At 40.8% G+C, this 18,028-nt stretch overlaps 2 protein-coding genes across 4 annotated transcripts in view; one reads left to right on the forward strand and one right to left on the reverse strand.

Moving 5' to 3' along the window:
* Positions 1 to 542: 542 nt before the first annotated feature.
* Positions 543 to 7,304, forward strand: unc93a (unc-93 homolog A). The gene is made up of 8 exons (XM_037087240.1): positions 543 to 806; positions 1,596 to 1,777; positions 2,860 to 3,089; positions 4,469 to 4,594; positions 4,741 to 4,952; positions 5,093 to 5,228; positions 5,928 to 6,059; positions 6,227 to 7,304. Exons 1-8 carry the CDS (start codon positions 717 to 719, stop codon positions 6,511 to 6,513), a joined length of 1,395 nt encoding a protein of 464 aa, XP_036943135.1. The 5' UTR covers positions 543 to 716; the 3' UTR covers positions 6,514 to 7,304.
* An 890-nt stretch (positions 7,305 to 8,194) lies between these two features.
* ncoa1 (nuclear receptor coactivator 1) overlaps positions 8,195 to 18,028 on the reverse strand; it is a 71,233-nt gene continuing 61,399 nt past the window's right edge. For all 3 annotated transcript variants that reach the window (XM_037086774.1, XM_037086773.1, XM_037086772.1), the window contains one exon: positions 8,195 to 17,911. In XM_037086774.1, the coding sequence (XP_036942669.1) occupies positions 17,732 to 17,911 (180 nt within the window). In that variant the 3' untranslated portion in view covers positions 8,195 to 17,731. The remainder of the gene's footprint in view (positions 17,912 to 18,028) is intronic.

Raw genomic sequence — 18,028 nt, forward strand, 5'->3', positions numbered from 1 at the left:
AGACTTTAAAGCAGCATTCAGGCCGTCACTGGACACAGAAATGCTTCAGGCCGAACGCTCTGTTGTTTCTCTCCGAGTGCAGCTGAGATAACAGAGAGTGGACAACAGTGTGCTGGTGTTTGTGTCACATCCCTCAAACGACAACAAGCTATCATGCTGTAAAATCGATGAGCTGGCGCCGTCGTAAAAAAGAAAAAAGAAAAAAAAAAAGCGAGGTATCAGAGATGACACGCAGTAAACCTTTGCTCCGCGCCACCACACTTAAAATGTATGGGAACGTGTGCGGAAAGACGCTGAAGGGGAAGAAGGGAGGTGAAGGTGTGTGATGTTTACAGACACAATATCTGCAACGATTTAAAGAAGAGAGGGAGGGAGGGAGGTGTTGTCTCATATATGTCCTGATAACGTCCAAATTTAACTTGTGGGAGGCGATCCAGAGGTCGAATGATAAGGGATCCCCCTTGTAACACTGAAAATTGTGTGTGTGTTTGTGTGTGTGTGTGTGTGTGGGCTGGACTTTGTTCTCAGCTGTTTGACTTGACCAGTGTGACTTAATCACAGACAGTCATTCCCAGCAGAGAGAAACTCTACAGCTGCTGTATGATTGAAGACATTAATCCGACAGACCTGCGCTTCAGTTTAAAGTTTTCCTTTTCATATATACATTCTTTTTTTCCCCCAAATTTTGAAGGCCTTGTTCTTTCTGAGGGGCAGCCATGATCAGCCGTAACTTCAAGAACGTGTTGGTGGTGTCCATCGGGTTTCTGTCCCTGTTCACGGCGTACGGAGGCCTGCAGAGTCTACAGGTAGGTGGAGGACTTTTATTCTATCTTTTATTTTTGTCACATAAAGATCAGAATCATCATCAGAATCAGAATGACTGTTCGCTACAAACACTTCACTGAAGGAGTCACCATCATGGGTATTTGAGGGATTTAATTCACAGAGGAACAACTAATTAAAGAATTTTCAGTGAAAATGCCCAGAATTTACTCACTAATTGGTAAAGTGAATGGGTTTTGTTCAGATTAAGAGCTTTTTAATATACCCATGAATTGGAAGTAATCTCCCTTTAATGTCATTATGTTGGAAAATTAGTTTTAGCCATTAAAACTGACATAATTGTCCATTAAAACCTAATATATTTAAATGGCTTGAGTCTTGTGGGGGCTTTAAGGAATCATGGGCTGATTCATGGAGGGACAATCAGGAAGGACTTTCAAAAATGGCTTTTGTGCTCCATTTAGAGCCTTCCCCGCTGGTCAGTCAGGAACTAAATGCGACCATACAGTCTCCGTGTCTTAAACAAAAATGTGGTGAAAAGATGATTTTTCAAGATTTTTTTCAGCTGCAGCCAAACTGGAAAACAGACTTTTAGTTTCTTCACTGAACAGAACAAGCCAACGATCAGTAACACCTGAGGAATTTCAGCCTTTAGTAATGAACATACTGTCATCGTAATAATGCATTCATCTGATGAATCATGATGTCAGATGATATGATATGACACAAGCAAGCTACTGAAGGAAATACAGTCATATCCAAGCCTCCTCGAGCAACGTTTATCTGACGGATTCCTGTGGCTGTCTGTGCAGAGCAGTCTGAATGCGGAGCAGGGGATGGGGGTGGCGTCCCTGAGTGTTATCTACGCCTCCATCATCATCTCCTCCATGTTCCTGCCTCCCATCATGATCAAAAACCTGGGCTGTAAATGGACCATTGTCGTGGGCATGGCCTGCTACGTCTCCTACTCCGTCGGAAACCTCTTCCCCGGATGGTAATCAACCCAGCGGCTTCCACTGATTATTATATTTGTGCATTTTCAACAGGCATTGCTGAACACCAGCAGGATTGGTGAAGAGTTGTATCTTTGTAATTTGGGTGAACTGACCCCCAGGTCCGTAACTTGGTGCCATAAGACAAACTAAGCAACAGTGCAGTGGTGTCCCATGCTGTCTCACCGAGCTGCTGGGTAAAAAACACGACTCAATCAGAAAACAGACTAGTTGTGTGTATTGTTAAAGCATTATGGAAACGTCCGTTAAACCGTATTTTAACCAAATCAAAAGTGAGCTTGGACGCTATCAGAACCTCCCATCACAGATACCGTTCCCATCATGAATACAACCAACCCAGTGAGAGATGATTTGGCAATTTGTAGGTCAAAAGACTAAAGTCTTTGAAAACAACTGCCGTAGGGTCTCGTTTAACTGTGACTACAGCTTTAATGATTAGTTGATTACTCTATTAGTAAAATTGGAAACTTTTTTGACAATCGATTACTCGTTTCAGTCACTTTTTAAGTAAAAATATCAAATGCTTTTGTTTCAGTCTTTTGGGTTTCAGGTTGATAAGAGGAAAAATCCAAAGACGTCCCATTTTTCACAATCGTTTGACCACCTATAGACTGAACAACTGATTTTTTTTATCTTTGAAAACAATCAGCGTGGGGTGACAATGTCTATTATTTTCAATTTCAAATAATTGAATAATGATTTAGTTTGAAAAATAAGCAATTCAATCTTCATACAAAAAGAAAATTGAGCAAAACAGCCATTGCATTGCAGCCCATGGCAACGTCTTCAAATTGCTCGTTTTGTCCAAAAATAAGTTACATTTTTTAAGATATTTGATTAAAAAGAGGTATAACACAGCAATAAGCGGTGAATCCGCACATTAGAGAACCAAGTTTTGACCATAATTATTCAAATCAATTATCAAATGCAGCAGCAAATTCTTATATCACCACCTCTGGTCCTTGAACTACTGCAGTGTGCTTGCAGAACAACACAGATTTGTGTATATTTGGACTTTTAGCAATGCGTCAACAACCTGCACCCTCCCTGCGCTCTCCCGCAGGTACTCCCTCATCCCCACCTCAGTGATCCTGGGTTTGGGGGGCTCTCCTCTGTGGTCGGCTAAGTGCACCTACCTGACCATCTCCGGGAACATGCAGGCCGGCAAAGACGGCAAGAAGGGCTCTGACATCATCAACCAGTACTTCGGCATCTTCTTCTTCATCTTTCAGTCGTCGGGCGTGTGGGGAAACCTCATGTCGTCGCTCATCTTCGGACAGGACACCAACATAGGTAGGCAGACCGCTGAGACTGGGGTGTGTGTGCACTGTTAAAAGAACTGCAGAGAATTCAGACTAGACACTCAAAGGGAACGCCATCCAGCTCATTCCATATTTTCTTTATTTTCACGTTTTTTAACGTGATGAGGTCGTTCCAGCACAGAGGTCAGCAGTGTGAGTCGTGTGGATCTACTTTGGTCTTGAATCTTTGCTGCTCCCCGACACCTACGGTGCAACACAAGCCCATCAGTGTGCAAGGTCTAACTGTTCCTGTGCTTAGAGATGACGATGCCGCATAACACTGCAGTTTATCACTTTATTGGTGTCTGTGCTTTCCAGCTTATCAGCGGAGATGTTGACGGGCACTTGCTCCTCTGCATTTCTTGGAAGGACAACACAACAGCTATTTATTACAATACTGTTTCCGTATCGTTTTATGGCCGACTGGATTGGAATAGTGTTGTATGTAACTGGAGAGGGTTCCAAAAAGGCTCCACGTGTTTATAAGCTACCATCTCATATTTATTATTCGAAATCTGCCATTTTCCTGCAACTCATTAACAAAATTCAACAATGACAACCCACAATTGACGGGACCCAACGGGATCATTTGAAATATGAATATACAAACTAACATTTCAACATATCAGATTGATGCTTATCATTGTTAAAGGACCTACATGTGTGAGAATACTGCTGATAACATGAACTCAAGCTTATGTCAATAAATGTAATTTTTACAAGAAACACTGGCAGAAGTAAAAGCGTTCCCCCTATTGTCACAAAAACCTGTAATCTGTCTACAGCACATCTTTTATTTATCTTTAATTTAGCCTCTGAAAGTGTTGCATTCAAAGTCTTACTTTGAGATAAGATAGCACAAGAAAAGATAAGATCAGATAATCCTCTATTCGTCCCACAATCGGGAAATCTGCATTATGATAACAGCAAAGGGTAATTAAAGGGAATCATGTAAGAAGATAAAAATGAACAAAATGTATCAACAGAACCTGAATAAGTAGCTCCTCTGACGTTATGAAGTTGTGTTACAGAGATATCTACTTATGTTCCCACACTACTGCAGAAGAGCTCATATTGTTACATTTTTATATTGTTAGGTGGTTTAATTCACTGTATAACAATGAACTTTATTTTATAGTCTTGTTATCTTAAGTAACCAGTTAACTACTGGTGCCAAAAAAGTGTAGTGGAGTAAAAAGTACAGTATTTCCCTCTGAAATAAAGAGGCATTAAATACAAGTACAAGTAGAAGTAACTCAGAATTGTACTCACAGTAAGTACAGTACTTGAATAAATGCACTTGCTCACACTTTTCCCCACGGATGGGTAGCGTTCATTAAAGCGAGAGGTATCGCTGTTGTGTTTTGACAGCTAACATCCCAGAGGAGGTGCTGGAAACCTGCGGAGCGGCTGATTGCGGCCTCGTGGTCTCGAGCAACAGCACGACCAGCAGACCCGCTAAGACGCTCGTGTGGACGCTCGTCGGATGCTACATCGGTAACGCCGCCGTTTACTTTGCCATCACAACCAAGTCTGGAGGAAACCAGCTGCTCTCTCTCTCTTTGTCTCTAGCACCAGAATACTTTTGCAGCTACACAACAATCAGTGTCTCTCGCCCTGTCCTGTGCTGTGTTGTGTGGCAGGCGTGGGCGTGCTGGCCATGCTCATCGTGGCAGTGTTTCTGGACAACATCGACCGGGAGCAGGCCAGTCAGTTTCGTGGGAACCGGGAGCCGTTCTGTCACACCTTTCTGGCCACGTTCAGACTGCTGAAGGACTGGAGGCTGCTGACCCTCATCCCCCTCACCATGTACAGCGGCTTCGAACAGAGCTTCCTCTCCGGAGAGTACACCAAGGTGTGGAGCCCTCCAAAGGAACAAAATAATGGCTTAGTGGGGACATGTTGATTGGGCTTTTAGACTGAAATTGTCCAACATCTGTCCACCCACTTATTATATTCGATGCATAATATAATCTGATTTGTGTTTCTGTGCAGAACTACGCCACGTGTGCTTTGGGGATCCATTACGTTGGCTTTGTGATGATGTGTTTCGCAGCCACTAACTCTCTCTGCTCCTTCCTGTTTGGGAGGCTCGCTCGGTACACTGGCAGAGCTGCACTCTTCGGTCTGGGTAAGATCGCTTTTGATGCGTTCATAGACACAGTATAATGTGCATGGGAGCAGTGATGTGCACAGGCAGTCGCCCCCCCCCGTGGCCCAGTTGCTGAAAAACGCACGCTAAAATTCCCTCCTGGGAGCCAAAAAAGCATGCCAAAGTGCCCGCTTGGTTGGCAAAACACACTAAACTGCCCCCTTGGCTGGTTAAAATCCGTGCTAAAGTGCCCTCTTGGGAGCCAAAACGCACGCTAAAGTGCCCTTCTTTTCGCCCCTGCTCTTCAAAAAGTCTGTGCACGCGACTGCATGGGAGGACTTTTTTTTTTTTTTTTACAAGAAATAAATCACCCACTGCAGTTTTAGAGTTTTTAACCAAGACAGTTAGGATTCATCTACATTGGGTATGTTTGTCTGAAGCTTAAATGTCAATATATGAAAGGTGAAACAAAAAAAAATTAGGGTTCCTCAATTTCTGCCATTAATTTACCAAAACTGAGCCCGACCAGGTGGTCGTTTTGGGGTATTTTAAATAAGATTTGGCCTTTATGAAACCTTCAATTTGTCATCAGCAATTCCTGCATTGTAATCTTCCCACACTATTGGTCGCTGGGCTGAAGAAAGGGGCACTTTAATGAATATAATTGTAGGGTAAAAAGTGACACACCTGATGAACCGCTGACATCCGTTTGATTTGCGCATCCGTCCATTTTTCCAGCTGCTGTGAGCAACTTCGCCTGTATCATCGCCCTCTTGTACTGGAGGCCTCATCCTGACCAGCTGCCCGTTTTCTTCGTGTTTCCCGCTCTGTGGGGAATGTCTGATGCTATCTGGCAAACTCAGACGAATGGTAAGAAACTCCCTTGTTCTCCCAAAGACAAAGATATCATGAATCCTCAGTCATTTGTATGATAGTTGTTGACGTATTTTAGACTTCAGGCTCCTTCAAATTTCTAATTAAGATCATCCCATAAGCAGATGTAACACAAATGTCGGATTTTGCTCTCCTTCCTGCAGCTCTTTATGGCGTCCTCTTCCCCCGGGACAAAGAGGCGGCGTTCGCCAACTACCGCATGTGGGAGTCGCTCGGTTTCGTCATCGCCTTCGCCTACAGCACCTTCATATGCCTGGAGTATAAACTCTACATCCTGCTGGCCGTCCTGCTGCTGACCTCCGTCACCTACCCCATCGTGGAGTACTACGAGCACAAGCACCCCACGGTGCCCGTGGAGGAGGGGGCCTACCTGAGCAACAAGGAAGCCATGGAGGCGGACAGCAAGATCATCTGTCAGACGGAAATGTAGAGACTCAATTACGAGTGTTTTTCTGTTGTTGTGGTGTTTGTTGTTGTTTTTTTGTTTTTTTTTCCACATCCTGATGAGGCCACGGAGCTGAAAGTCAGGCGTCTGACTCTGGAGGCAAATTGTTCAAATGAGAATTAACTCAAAATGTGTGATGAGAATGATGGAGAGGGTCAGGCAGACATGAGAACAATAACACTTCTTATTTCACGACAAGTCTTTCTAGCTGTTTTGGGTAAAATATTATAGCTGCTATATCTATATACGTATAACATTATAGGTTGAACATGCAGGATATATTCTAGTTATATGCAGGTTAAATATAGATTATATTTGTCCAACAAGCCCGAGTTATTCCGTCTTCCGTTTCTGGATGAGCCAACAATCGACCCCACATTATTTGTACAGCTACAAAGCAGAATTGCATTTTTTATGAATGTAACTACTGCAAGTGATATTTTTCTTATTGAAATTGTATACTGTAAATTTTAAAAAAAGAAGAGTTGAAAACTGCCAAGTGTAAAATATATGTATTAATATTTTCAGTTTTGTGTAAAATAAAAAAGAACTGGAGAATGGAACTCTACGACATGAAAGGCTGCAGTCAAAACAATGAAGCTGACTTGTTTTAAAATAAGACAACGTGCATAATTACTGGTAGACGGGAAACGTATCACTGATAACTTAAGTGTTACTGGGTTACTACTGGGTTACTACGCATTAGTGCAACTGGGCAACAGGCGATCTGCGAGCAGCGCCCAGCTGCTGGACGAGAGGTTTACTTTCGTTAAAAACGAAACGTAACTGACTGTCGAACCTCCGTATCCCTACACATTAATGCAACTGCGTAGAGATACGTAGGTTCTACGGTTGAGAAAATGTAGTGCCAAAAGAAAGGGCGGTCTGATGGCGATGTAAAGCAGTGTGAATTTTCCCTATACAATGTATACTTGAACTGTTATAGATTTTTTTAAGGTGAGCCTTGTTTTAGGTGGTTTATTTTGCTTTTTCTCTGGACTCCGTTCACTGCAGTACAAAGCTGAGCGTCTGGGCTGGAGCGGCTCTCTGCTTCTCCAAACTGAGGCTGCGCTGATCGGTGATTACAGTAGGGAACAGACCGACTATAGATATGTACTTTATATGACCCCACTTCAAAAAACACGAACTATCCCTTTAATGACCCTGTAAGGACACTCCCACACAGGAGACTTACATTTTTTTTTTCTCAAAATGTTTATTATGCTTTTTTCTTTTAAAGTTAGTGTTGTGTTGCCATCAAACTTTCAAACTCCATCAAACCATCAAACTCCTTGCACAGTTCACTTTTTTTTTTTTTTAGATGATCCAAAGAGAATAATGGACATTTGAGGTTTTTCTGGGAGACTAATTACTGATACTGTTAAATCACTAAAAAAAACTAAAACGAAATTGTAATTAACATATGACATATTTGTATTCAAAGCTGTATTTAAAAAACAATACTGTCATTAACCTGCCATGCTTCAAGTGAAGATGAAGTGTTTGGATGAGGATCTGAACTAAGATTTAATGTGTTGCAGTGACACTTTTCTTGAACTGAACTTGCCATAGAGTCCAAAGTTAAACCACACCATCATCTGCAAACACGTTCATATCGACACCACCTTCATCACTTCACGGTAATAAAAGAACAAAGACAACATGCTGCATTTCAAATGGTGCTTTTATTGCAATGTGTTGCATTCCCACATTCATAGATGTTATAGATTTGTTAGTCAAAGCATCATTTCCTCAAGGTTGGCATCCTCACCTTGGAAAAAAAAAAAAAAAAGCAGAGGGATCAAATGCACGAGGTGTTTGTGTTTTGAGTGTAGTAGAGAAGTGTGTGTGTAAACTTGAGCAGCCACGAACATATGAATCAACAAACCTCCAAAAAAATTTAGACTTCCAGTAGATGCAAATAAAGAGAGTTTTTTAAATTGTCAAACAAAAATGAGTTTTGTTTGTCTATCAGCCTACAGGGCTCTCACTCCCGACAGGGACTGGACCCGGCCTGAGACTGATTGTCTACAACATTCCAAAGAAAAGGTAGATTTCTTTATAGTCACGTTACACACCTGAACAGGGGGGATGGGGGGTATTAAAAGAGACAGAGACAGAGAGAGAGAGAGAGAGAAAAGAAGAAAATATAACATGCATAAAATTCTCCCAGATGAACATTGTCACTCATATTGTCTTGTAATAGCTGCTCCGATGCCTCTTTAAAAACAAACTTTACATGAGTGTAATATACAAAACTGGACAAAAATGAGTAAAATGTATAATATATATTTATATATATATTTATTTATATTAATTTGTACAAGGGAGAAAGTGGAACCTTGGTCATTTTTCTCAAATTCTCCAGAGAAAGCATTACCACCCCCCAGAAAACAACACAAAGTGGTGAGTTAATAATAACAAGAAGCCTTCTTTTAAAGTCTCTGAACCATATCCAACCTCAGTCCCAATACGGCAGCACATACAATACTTAACTGATGCTGTAGTAACTTTCACACAGAGTAGAGATTAGTTTGAACACCTGCATTAGGAATGAGTGGGAGTTAAAGGACAATGGAGAGTCTTAACGGTGCACACAGAACATTTTGGACCAATGACGGGTGAGAACGCTCCATATTTTAAAATGTCAAATTCTCTTTGATTTTTTGCTTTCAATTTCCCACATTAGCCCAACCCTACACATGACACTGCCCTGATCCTGCACAGAGTAGTGGGCAAATTTTCATTATGGAACGATGAGGAATGAGAACATTTCAAAATGTTAGAATAATATTTGAGAACAGACAAAAGCAATCCAAACTGAATTTGGTTTTTATATTGATTTTTTTTTTTTTTGCTGATCCTGATACAAATACCATTTTGGACCGAGGCAGACCTCAAATTAACAACACTGAATTATAAGTTCTCTCTCTCTTTTTTTTGGCCCAATCTTGGTATGAGCACATTGTGACTCATAAATACTATTTTGGACCAATGAGAAGTGAGCATGCCTTGGATTAATGGAATATATTTCAATTTGTTTGTTTTTCTTTTTTTTTTTCGCAGTGAATCTGCACCCGCCATTGGCCCCCGACTCTGACATGAGCGCACCACTAGAATCTTCCACATCAGGCAGCACAGAAGTGTGACAAGACAAGCAAAAACAGAGAGGACAAGCAACACAATTAGTGTGTTGTCATTTTATGTCAGTGCACAATTGTTGCTAGATAGCAGAGGTTAAGTCTCACACAACCAGACCTTTTTAACTTTTGCTGATAAGGAAAAAAAAAAAAGCCCACCTTGGTTTAAGGAAAAACACGTTTGACGCTGTGGGAAAAGTGAACGCAGAGCGGCTGGCGGCTGTGGCGGCAGCTACAAGAGCTAAGTGTTGACGGTTGCTGAAACTGTGTTGTGAGTAGGAATGTTCTGAGAGGTTTTTTTTTCTCCATTTTTTTTTAAAATAACAGTACGCCTGGTGTCAGCTGACAGCGCAGAGAGGAGGAGGAGGAGGAGGAGGAGGAGGAGGAGGGGACGTCACCTGAAGAAGATTGGCATAGTATTTATACTGAGGACTGGTTGGTGTAGACAGAGACAGGCAGAAAGAGACAGAGAGAGAGAGAGAGAGAACTACAATACAAAGAAGGTAAAGTGTGTACAAGTTTTAGTCTGGATGTTCCACTACAGCCAAGTTCTTCCTTAAAGAACCTGAGAGATTCGTTGATTTTCAAATTAAACTACTAAACATTTTCTTGTTACATTCAGGGGGACATTTACTTAATCTGTCTCAAAATATCTGATCGAGACAGTTTTTCTGATGGCCTTGTCACTCCGAGTAAATCTGATATAAAGTGCAAAATTAGATTGTATTTGCAAATTCCTGGAATAATTCTGATTTAATCTTCTATGTGTGTAAAAAAGTCTTTTATAATACAGTAAACTTTTTTTTTTATAAAGGTGAAAAAAGGTTTAAAAAAAAACCCTGGTTAACAAGGTTATTATTGTTAAACAGCAAAGGAGCAATCTTCACTGCGGAAAGTATATACACGAGGCACCTCAAGTTTGGTATAAAGTATTCAGTTGATGGAAACAAAAAGATTTAAAGCTGAGAGAGGTCATCAGATATCGACTGAGAGGGGAGCTCCCACTGAAGGGGCTTTTCCATATATTTTCTTTTCTCTTTTCTTCAAACTTGCCTATGAAATTAACGATTTAGTGTCACTCCAGTGTTGGTTCTACATACCCAAAGTCAACGTGAGGAAATGCTTTGTTTCAGTAAGGTGCATAGCTATCGGTTGCAAATGTTTTTTTTTCTTTCTATTCTTCCTGTAAACGAGTGATAGCACTTCAGGCACAAAAGACCTCATTGGCAAAAAAAAAAAACAAAAAAAAAAACGTGGAGACGTCTCGAGAAACCGATTGAGCTTTGGGACATCTCGCTGATAATGCCGAGAGGCCACTTGGGGGGGAAAAAAAAAAAAAGAGGAAAGACAGTGTTGAGTAAAGAGCGAGGGGAAACATGCGAAACAACGTCGAGACGGCAGCAGAATGTCGCTGTGTGTGAGAGAAGTTAATTAAAAAAAAAAGAAGAAGAAAAAAAAAAGAGGGGGCCGCTACATTATGTCTTGTCCAGTGATGATGAGGTTTGCATATGAAACATCTTGAAGCTTTGGTCATTTTTTTTACTATTGACAAATGCAAAAAAAGGCTACATCAGTCAGACAGTTAGGAAATAAAAATAAGAAAAGCCCACTAATACACACATCAACCAGGCAATGCTTCTCCATAAAACCAAGGCTCCACTCTCCCAGATCTGCTTTAAACTTTTTTTTTGACAACAGAGAAAATTAAATAATATGGCCTTTTTTTTTCTTTTTCTTTCTTTTTTTTTTTTTTTTAAATTAACCCGTACAAAAAGCCAGTCCACACTGCTTCTCTCTCAGTAAAATCACATTCAGCAGTCGCTAAAAACCATTCTCTGGCATAGTTTATCTGAAAACACCCACAGGTACTGTGCAGGGTCTAAAGAGTAAAAAGAAGAAAAGAAATCAAACCAGGACATCTTCGACTTTTCCATCTTAGAGAACACCAGATATACAGTATTAATCACTTACACACATACATACACACTCACTTGATAGTCATATACATACATACATCATCAGAAAAATAAAAAAAGTAGAAAATCAAAAACATAAAATAAAAACATGACGGAGGCGAGTAGTTTTTTTTTGTGTGTTTTCTTTTCTTTTTTTCTTTTTTTTTTTTTTTTTTTTAACCACAAACTCGGAGCACTACTTTTTTTCATTTGATTCTGAACAAATACATATTCACATTTCTCTGTTATATACATTATGTTAACATCTTGAAACCAAATGTTACAAAAAGAACCTTGTACCTGTTAATTGTAGTGAGGAAGGAGGGACTGTCGTTTTCCATTGAATGGCTGTTGCATTAAAAAAAATAAAATAAAAAAAATAAAAGATTACATATGCATTGGTTGTATTTGGCATGTTGGTTGTGTTGTCGCGGGAGGAGAAAGCTGAGAGTTTCTGCAGTTGACAGGAGTTATAGAGGAAACCATTTCCATAGGAATGCCTATTCCACGCAGAAGAGTGAGAGGAAAGGAGGGAGGGAGGCGTCAATACTGTCCGTGTGAAGTCATCAGAGCCGATAAACAAGAGCAGAATCCTTCCAAAATAATACATTCTACCACTTTGTGCAGCTTCTGTCTGCTCAGAGTGTTTTTACATGGACCGAACAGCAGCGAAAGGAGTGTCGGACCCGAGTTTTCACACCGTGAGAAACTGTAAAGAGGAAGGCGACGACTTTTCTGAGCTTCCTCGCTCCAAACCGGTGGCCATTCTTTTTTCGTTATGGTGGTGTTGTACTGGGTTTAAAAAGGAAAATTCAAGCACTTTTTTAAAAAATATAATACATTCTGAAGTGAAATATTTCATAATCTTTATTTGTGTCGATGTTTTAGGTTTTATTCTTGATCCCTTTTCTAACTAACCACATTTAATTGCCGTCTTGGTGTGCATTCATCTCTGAATCCATAACTGTTTTTGTATCCTATCTCTTGTTTTGTTTAATTACCTGTAAGGCATCTCGAATGGCATTTGGATTTATTTGAGTGGTGCGATTTTCGTTTGATTGACTGATTGTAAGTACTTAAACTAACAACTTCCAAACTCTTGAAGCCTTTATCATCACCTCTTAACTGTTACAACAGACGGGAGCGCAAAGAATTAAGTTTCCAGGACTCATTAATATACTTTTATATTAACCTTGATTGTATGTTTTGATTGTGACATTTTAAAATTTTATATACATGAATATGACGAGGGGTTTCGTTAAAAATATTAAAACATTTTTGGTTTGTGTTACTGATTGTGTGGATCAAATACCAGATCATGGGTATAATCAAGCGTTTTTAAGGATTATATTCAAATTTAAATCTTGAAATATCCAGATAAAGCCTTTTCCAGACTTCCCAGACTTTCAAGGGATTAACAAACCCTGCTAGTATGCGCTACAAGGAGAAAGATTTTGGTGTGAAAGACAAAAAACTGATGGCCTTGTCCCAGATCTCTCCCTAAACTTTATGATTGGTTTTGGAGGCTAAGAGTGTTTAAACAGGTTGAGATTCTGAGAAAATGGAATGGAAACCGTGTCTAAAAAAACGACAAGTTGGCTCCAAGGGGGGAAACATCTTGTACTAAGGTAGTCTCAGCTTGGAGGTAGAGGGGGTTTTAATCTGAGACGGTCGAAAGGAAGAAATGGGACGCACCAAATGTCGTGACAAATGATCTCAGGAGGGCTGGAAAGACTATTTTGATTATCAATTCATTTTTTTAAAGTAATTCATCAAGTTTTAGCTTCTCCGCTGTGGAGATCTACAGCTTTTCTCCTTTTCATGTCTTAAAATTTAAGATTTTGTTTGGTTTTGGACAGCTAATCAGACAAAATTAAGAATTTAAAAAATGCTCCCATGGGATCCGGGGAACTGCAGAAGACCTTCACAGCTGTCAAACTGCCAACTCTTTAATTATGAACCACCTATCTTGTTTTTAACTGCTTGTTTCCCATACAGTTGACAATAAACTGAATTTCTTTGAGTTGTGGACAAACAAGACACCTGAGGTCATTTTCTTGGGCTCTTAGAAACACTGATCCAACTTTTCACCATTTTCAGACATTTTACAGATCAAACAACTCAACGATTAATGGAGAAAATCATCTAAAATGAAAAGAAACATTAGTTGCAGCTCTAAACCTCAGAAAAACATGATTTGCTCTTTGTTTATATGAAACATAAAAAGTGCTCAGCACACTGCAGAGTTGAATCAAACGTATGTAACATTGGCGGACGTGATCTTTGAGGACTACACTGACCCACAGTGTGAAAACACGGTCAAAAGGAAAACATCATCAGACAGAAACTCTTGTCCAATAAAACAATAATGAGGTAATAAAAAGGAGCTCGAAAGCCTACTCATGATTAAACCACATGCTTTTTCTAATAAATATACACACACAGAAAAGTAGAAAAAATAAAACCATCTCCAGGAGGCAGACTTTCCTCCATTCAGGACTCGAAATTAAAAAGACAGATTAAAGATGGCGACAGCTCCCGGGGGGGCCTCTGTTCTGCACATGAACACACACAGAGCGCTTCAGCTGAGCACAAAGTGGTTCTCACATCATACAACATTGGAGGAGTTGGTGGGTGGAATGTTGACCTTGCATACTATCCCTCTATACGTGGGTAACATTGCATACGGTGAAGTATCTCTGTAAAAAAACAGTACACAGGAAAGCCCTATTCCACTGGAGTAGCGGGATGTTGTTGATCTGAAAGTGAGCGATGAGTCGTGAGTTGACGGGGGGTTGATGAATACTGTCCCAACAACTGAACGTGAGGTCTCCACGGATTCCACGACTGTCTACGATTTCTTTACCGGGACAGAAGGGTGAAAAAATATCGAAAAAGTAACCGCAGGACAAGGATTCACACAGGAATCGTCCGATCAGGAAACGACTGGTTTTGAGCGCAGATGAGGATCTTTGTGGTCTTTACAAATCACTGGATATTGTCTATGATTTTTTGAACTGATTCAGAAGGTCCCAATTTGATTCAAAAGCAATTTGGTTAGAGATGTTACATTTCAAATATCAGTTTCAGTCGATCTTGGGATTTTATAAATTGATACAGGATCACCCAAATGAAGGTCGATTTAAATTGGAAATTGGAAATTATTCCTGTGTGAAAAGAGTCCTTAAAGCATCCTACATTTGTAACCTTTGGTTAATAGTGTGTCAGACTGAGCCCTAAAGCAAATGTTGATATTTAGAGGCAAACATCTCGGCAGGTTTTTTCCTTTGTCTAAATTCCCGGTAAAGTGTGAGCTGTAAGAAGCACATCTTTTCTGTGTGTGCAACAGAAAGAAAGAGTGGACTTTTCATTTGTTTGTTATCGCTGAGAGAGACAGTGTCTGACTGAGCAACAGTAGTCAACAGAAAACTGCATGTGTGAGTGTGTAGCCAGTGGAGTGAAGTCTTCATCATGGAACCAGAGGTGGAGGGAGAAGAGGGTTGAATCTCAAAAACCAAAAAAAAGAAAGAAAGAAAAGAAATCCTTGAGGGGAACAACACTGATGTCTTTTTTTGTGACTCAACCCGCCCTGTTGTGATTCAATTTCATGACAGCTTTAAATTAATCATCCATCACATTGTTCACTTTGTTAGGAATTTCTATTACTAAAGCCTCTACTTAAATGTCATTATATAGGAACAATACCCAAAAAAGCGCCTCGTTTGCTGCGATTCGGTGCGCGACGTCGGATGCGGCTGAGTACCGTTAACATCTCCAGAGGTCACGCGATCGCAGCAAAGACCGCGGTATTATTAAGCTTTCTTTTATACAATGGTTACAAATACATGTACTGTCTGAGAGGTTTTCTTGAAAGTATTGTACATACATAAGAATAAAAAAGAGGAGATAGCGAGAAAAGACGGCTAACTTACGGAAGGCCCGTGAGAAAAATGCATTCTAGAGATCCATAAGAAGAAAAAAAAAACGTGTGATAATAAATTGAATTCTCTTCCTTCTGATCTTTTCATCTTTTTAAGTGCCTTCATTCCCCTCCCACATCTGTTGGGGCTAATATAAACAATAAAAAAATAAAAAACTTTTGGCAGTTGCCTATTGAAAATCTATTTTTGGTCATGATCAGTCTTTCAATTTTTTTTTTGAAGTGCTTGCACCCTTTAACACAACATACATATATTATGTTAAAGTGCTGAGAGAAGTTTTCCTGGCAAAGTGATAATGATACTAACTCCAACCACGACAAATTATCCACACAAAACCTTTTCTTTTTTCACCGGTTCACAAGTCAAAACCACAGAAGAGAAAACAATTTATATCAGACTTAGAAAATGGATGACCAGAATTTCTTTTTCTTATTTGGCTCTCGGGACTTCCGTGCTAACTAGCTCCCTGGTTACAAGAGAAAGCAGAGCAATCAAACCCATTTTTTTTTCCCCCACAAAGTGTAGCACTGAACGGGATGCCGTAGGGAGCAAAATCTAGCGATACTTTAGAATTTCTTTTCACATTCCAGAAGATGGAATAACTTCCTCCTCTACTGCAACATGTAGCCGCATTACAATATCATGATGCCAAAAACAATCTCAAAAATTCAAATTTAACAAAAAAAAAAAAAAGAAACCTGGATCGAATCACATTATACATAGTTTTGCTGTTCTGAGTCGTCAATGAGTTACACTTTTTTTCTTTTAAAGGAAAGCAGTTACAAGTGAAGAGCGAGCTCATCCCCAAGTCTTTGTCCTTCTGTACTGTACAATACTACCCGCCTGCATGGTGCACATGGCAAACAACACTGATAGGCCGAGAGAGATAGCATGAAAGATACACACACAGAGAGAGAGAGAGAGACAGAGAGAGAGAGAGAGAGAGAGAGAGAGAGAGAGAGAGAGAACCCGACTGGGCTCTGTATTCACAGCTGCTGAGGTGAGGGGTAAAATGTGACGGACAGACAGTTAAATAATCATAACAGTCGTTTTTTTTTTTTTATACTTTGAAAAATAATAAAAATAAAAATAAAACCTCCTCCCGGGGGAGAAAGACACGTAAGTTCCAAACTGAGCAGCATCCTGTCTGTCTCCCATCCATCCGTCAATCCCTCCATCCATCCATCCAGTCTGGCTGTTGTCAAAGCTTGTTCTGATGATCATGAAGATGACGATGATGATGATGACGGTGAGAGCAGAAGATTTTTTTTTTTTTTAAAAACAAAACAACTCCAAAAAATAAACCAGAAGACGTAATAGAATAATATGTAGAAGAAGAAGCAGAGCTTGGGAAAAACTCAAACTTCCACCAGGCACTGTAGCTGATAGAGAGAGACAGTCACAGAACCAGCTGATACTGAGCTTCTATCCCACAATGCCACAGAGGTCTGAAACCTTAAACATTCCCACATCGCTGAGAGACAGGTAGAGGAAAACAAAAAACAAACAAAAATAAAAGCCAGAGGTGCTGCCGTGTGGGATACTCCCACACATAAAAACGCAGAGCTACAGCTGTATGCTGCAGCTCACACTCCCAAGATGCACTGCTGCTGCTGCTGCTGCTGCTGCTGCTGCTGCTGCTGCTGCTGCGACGGCCCGACTGAAACCGTCCGATCAGAGAAACAAAAAAGGAGGCCGGCCCTGATTTGACAGTGACGACAACTTGGCAAATCTACAATGGTGTCGCAGTTGTTTTCTTGGGTCAGGAAGCAGGAAGTAGGTCACCAAGGAATGAGCAGCAAGACAACACTGCCTTTAATAGGCTGAGGCAGACAGACAGGTTGTCAGACAGATTAGACAGGCAGGTTTAAATACACTGCTGCTCCTTCTGACATGAGTCTTTTCTTAAAGTACTGGGCGGTAGAACAACCAGCCCCGGATCCCCCCCAACCCTGCAGAGAAGTGGTTCGGCTGTGTAACTCCACCTGACAGACAGCCAAACCCCTCCGAGCCTACACACACACTGTGGCCGTCCAAACATCCATCCTTCCATCCATCCATCTAAAAGGTGAGACAGAGACAGCAATGGGTCTGGTGCACCGACCTCCGAGGAGGAGGCGTAGAAGTGAGAAGTAGAGGGAGTAGGAGAGCTGAAGGGGTGGGGTTGTCACTCGGTGAGCAGCTGCTGGAGGAGGCTCTTCTGCTGGGCCTGGTTGTTCTGGGAGCCCTGTGGCCCGGGGCCCTTCTGGGGGGCCGCGGCTCCGATGGTGCCCTGGTTCAGGTAGGAGTCACTGCCGACCAGGTTCACTGTACACTGGACGTCCGCGAACACCTGAACCTGCTGCACCTGCAGGGACGACAGCGATATAAACTCCAAATTGCACTGTTCATATTGGAGTCTCGTCTGGTGCCCGACAGACTCTGGATGTTTTTCTTTTACTTGATTTTTTTCTCGTAAGGATTC

The sequence above is a fragment of the Acanthopagrus latus genome, chromosome 22 (assembly GCF_904848185.1).
Source record: "Acanthopagrus latus isolate v.2019 chromosome 22, fAcaLat1.1, whole genome shotgun sequence".
NCBI lineage: Eukaryota > Metazoa > Chordata > Actinopteri > Spariformes > Sparidae > Acanthopagrus > Acanthopagrus latus.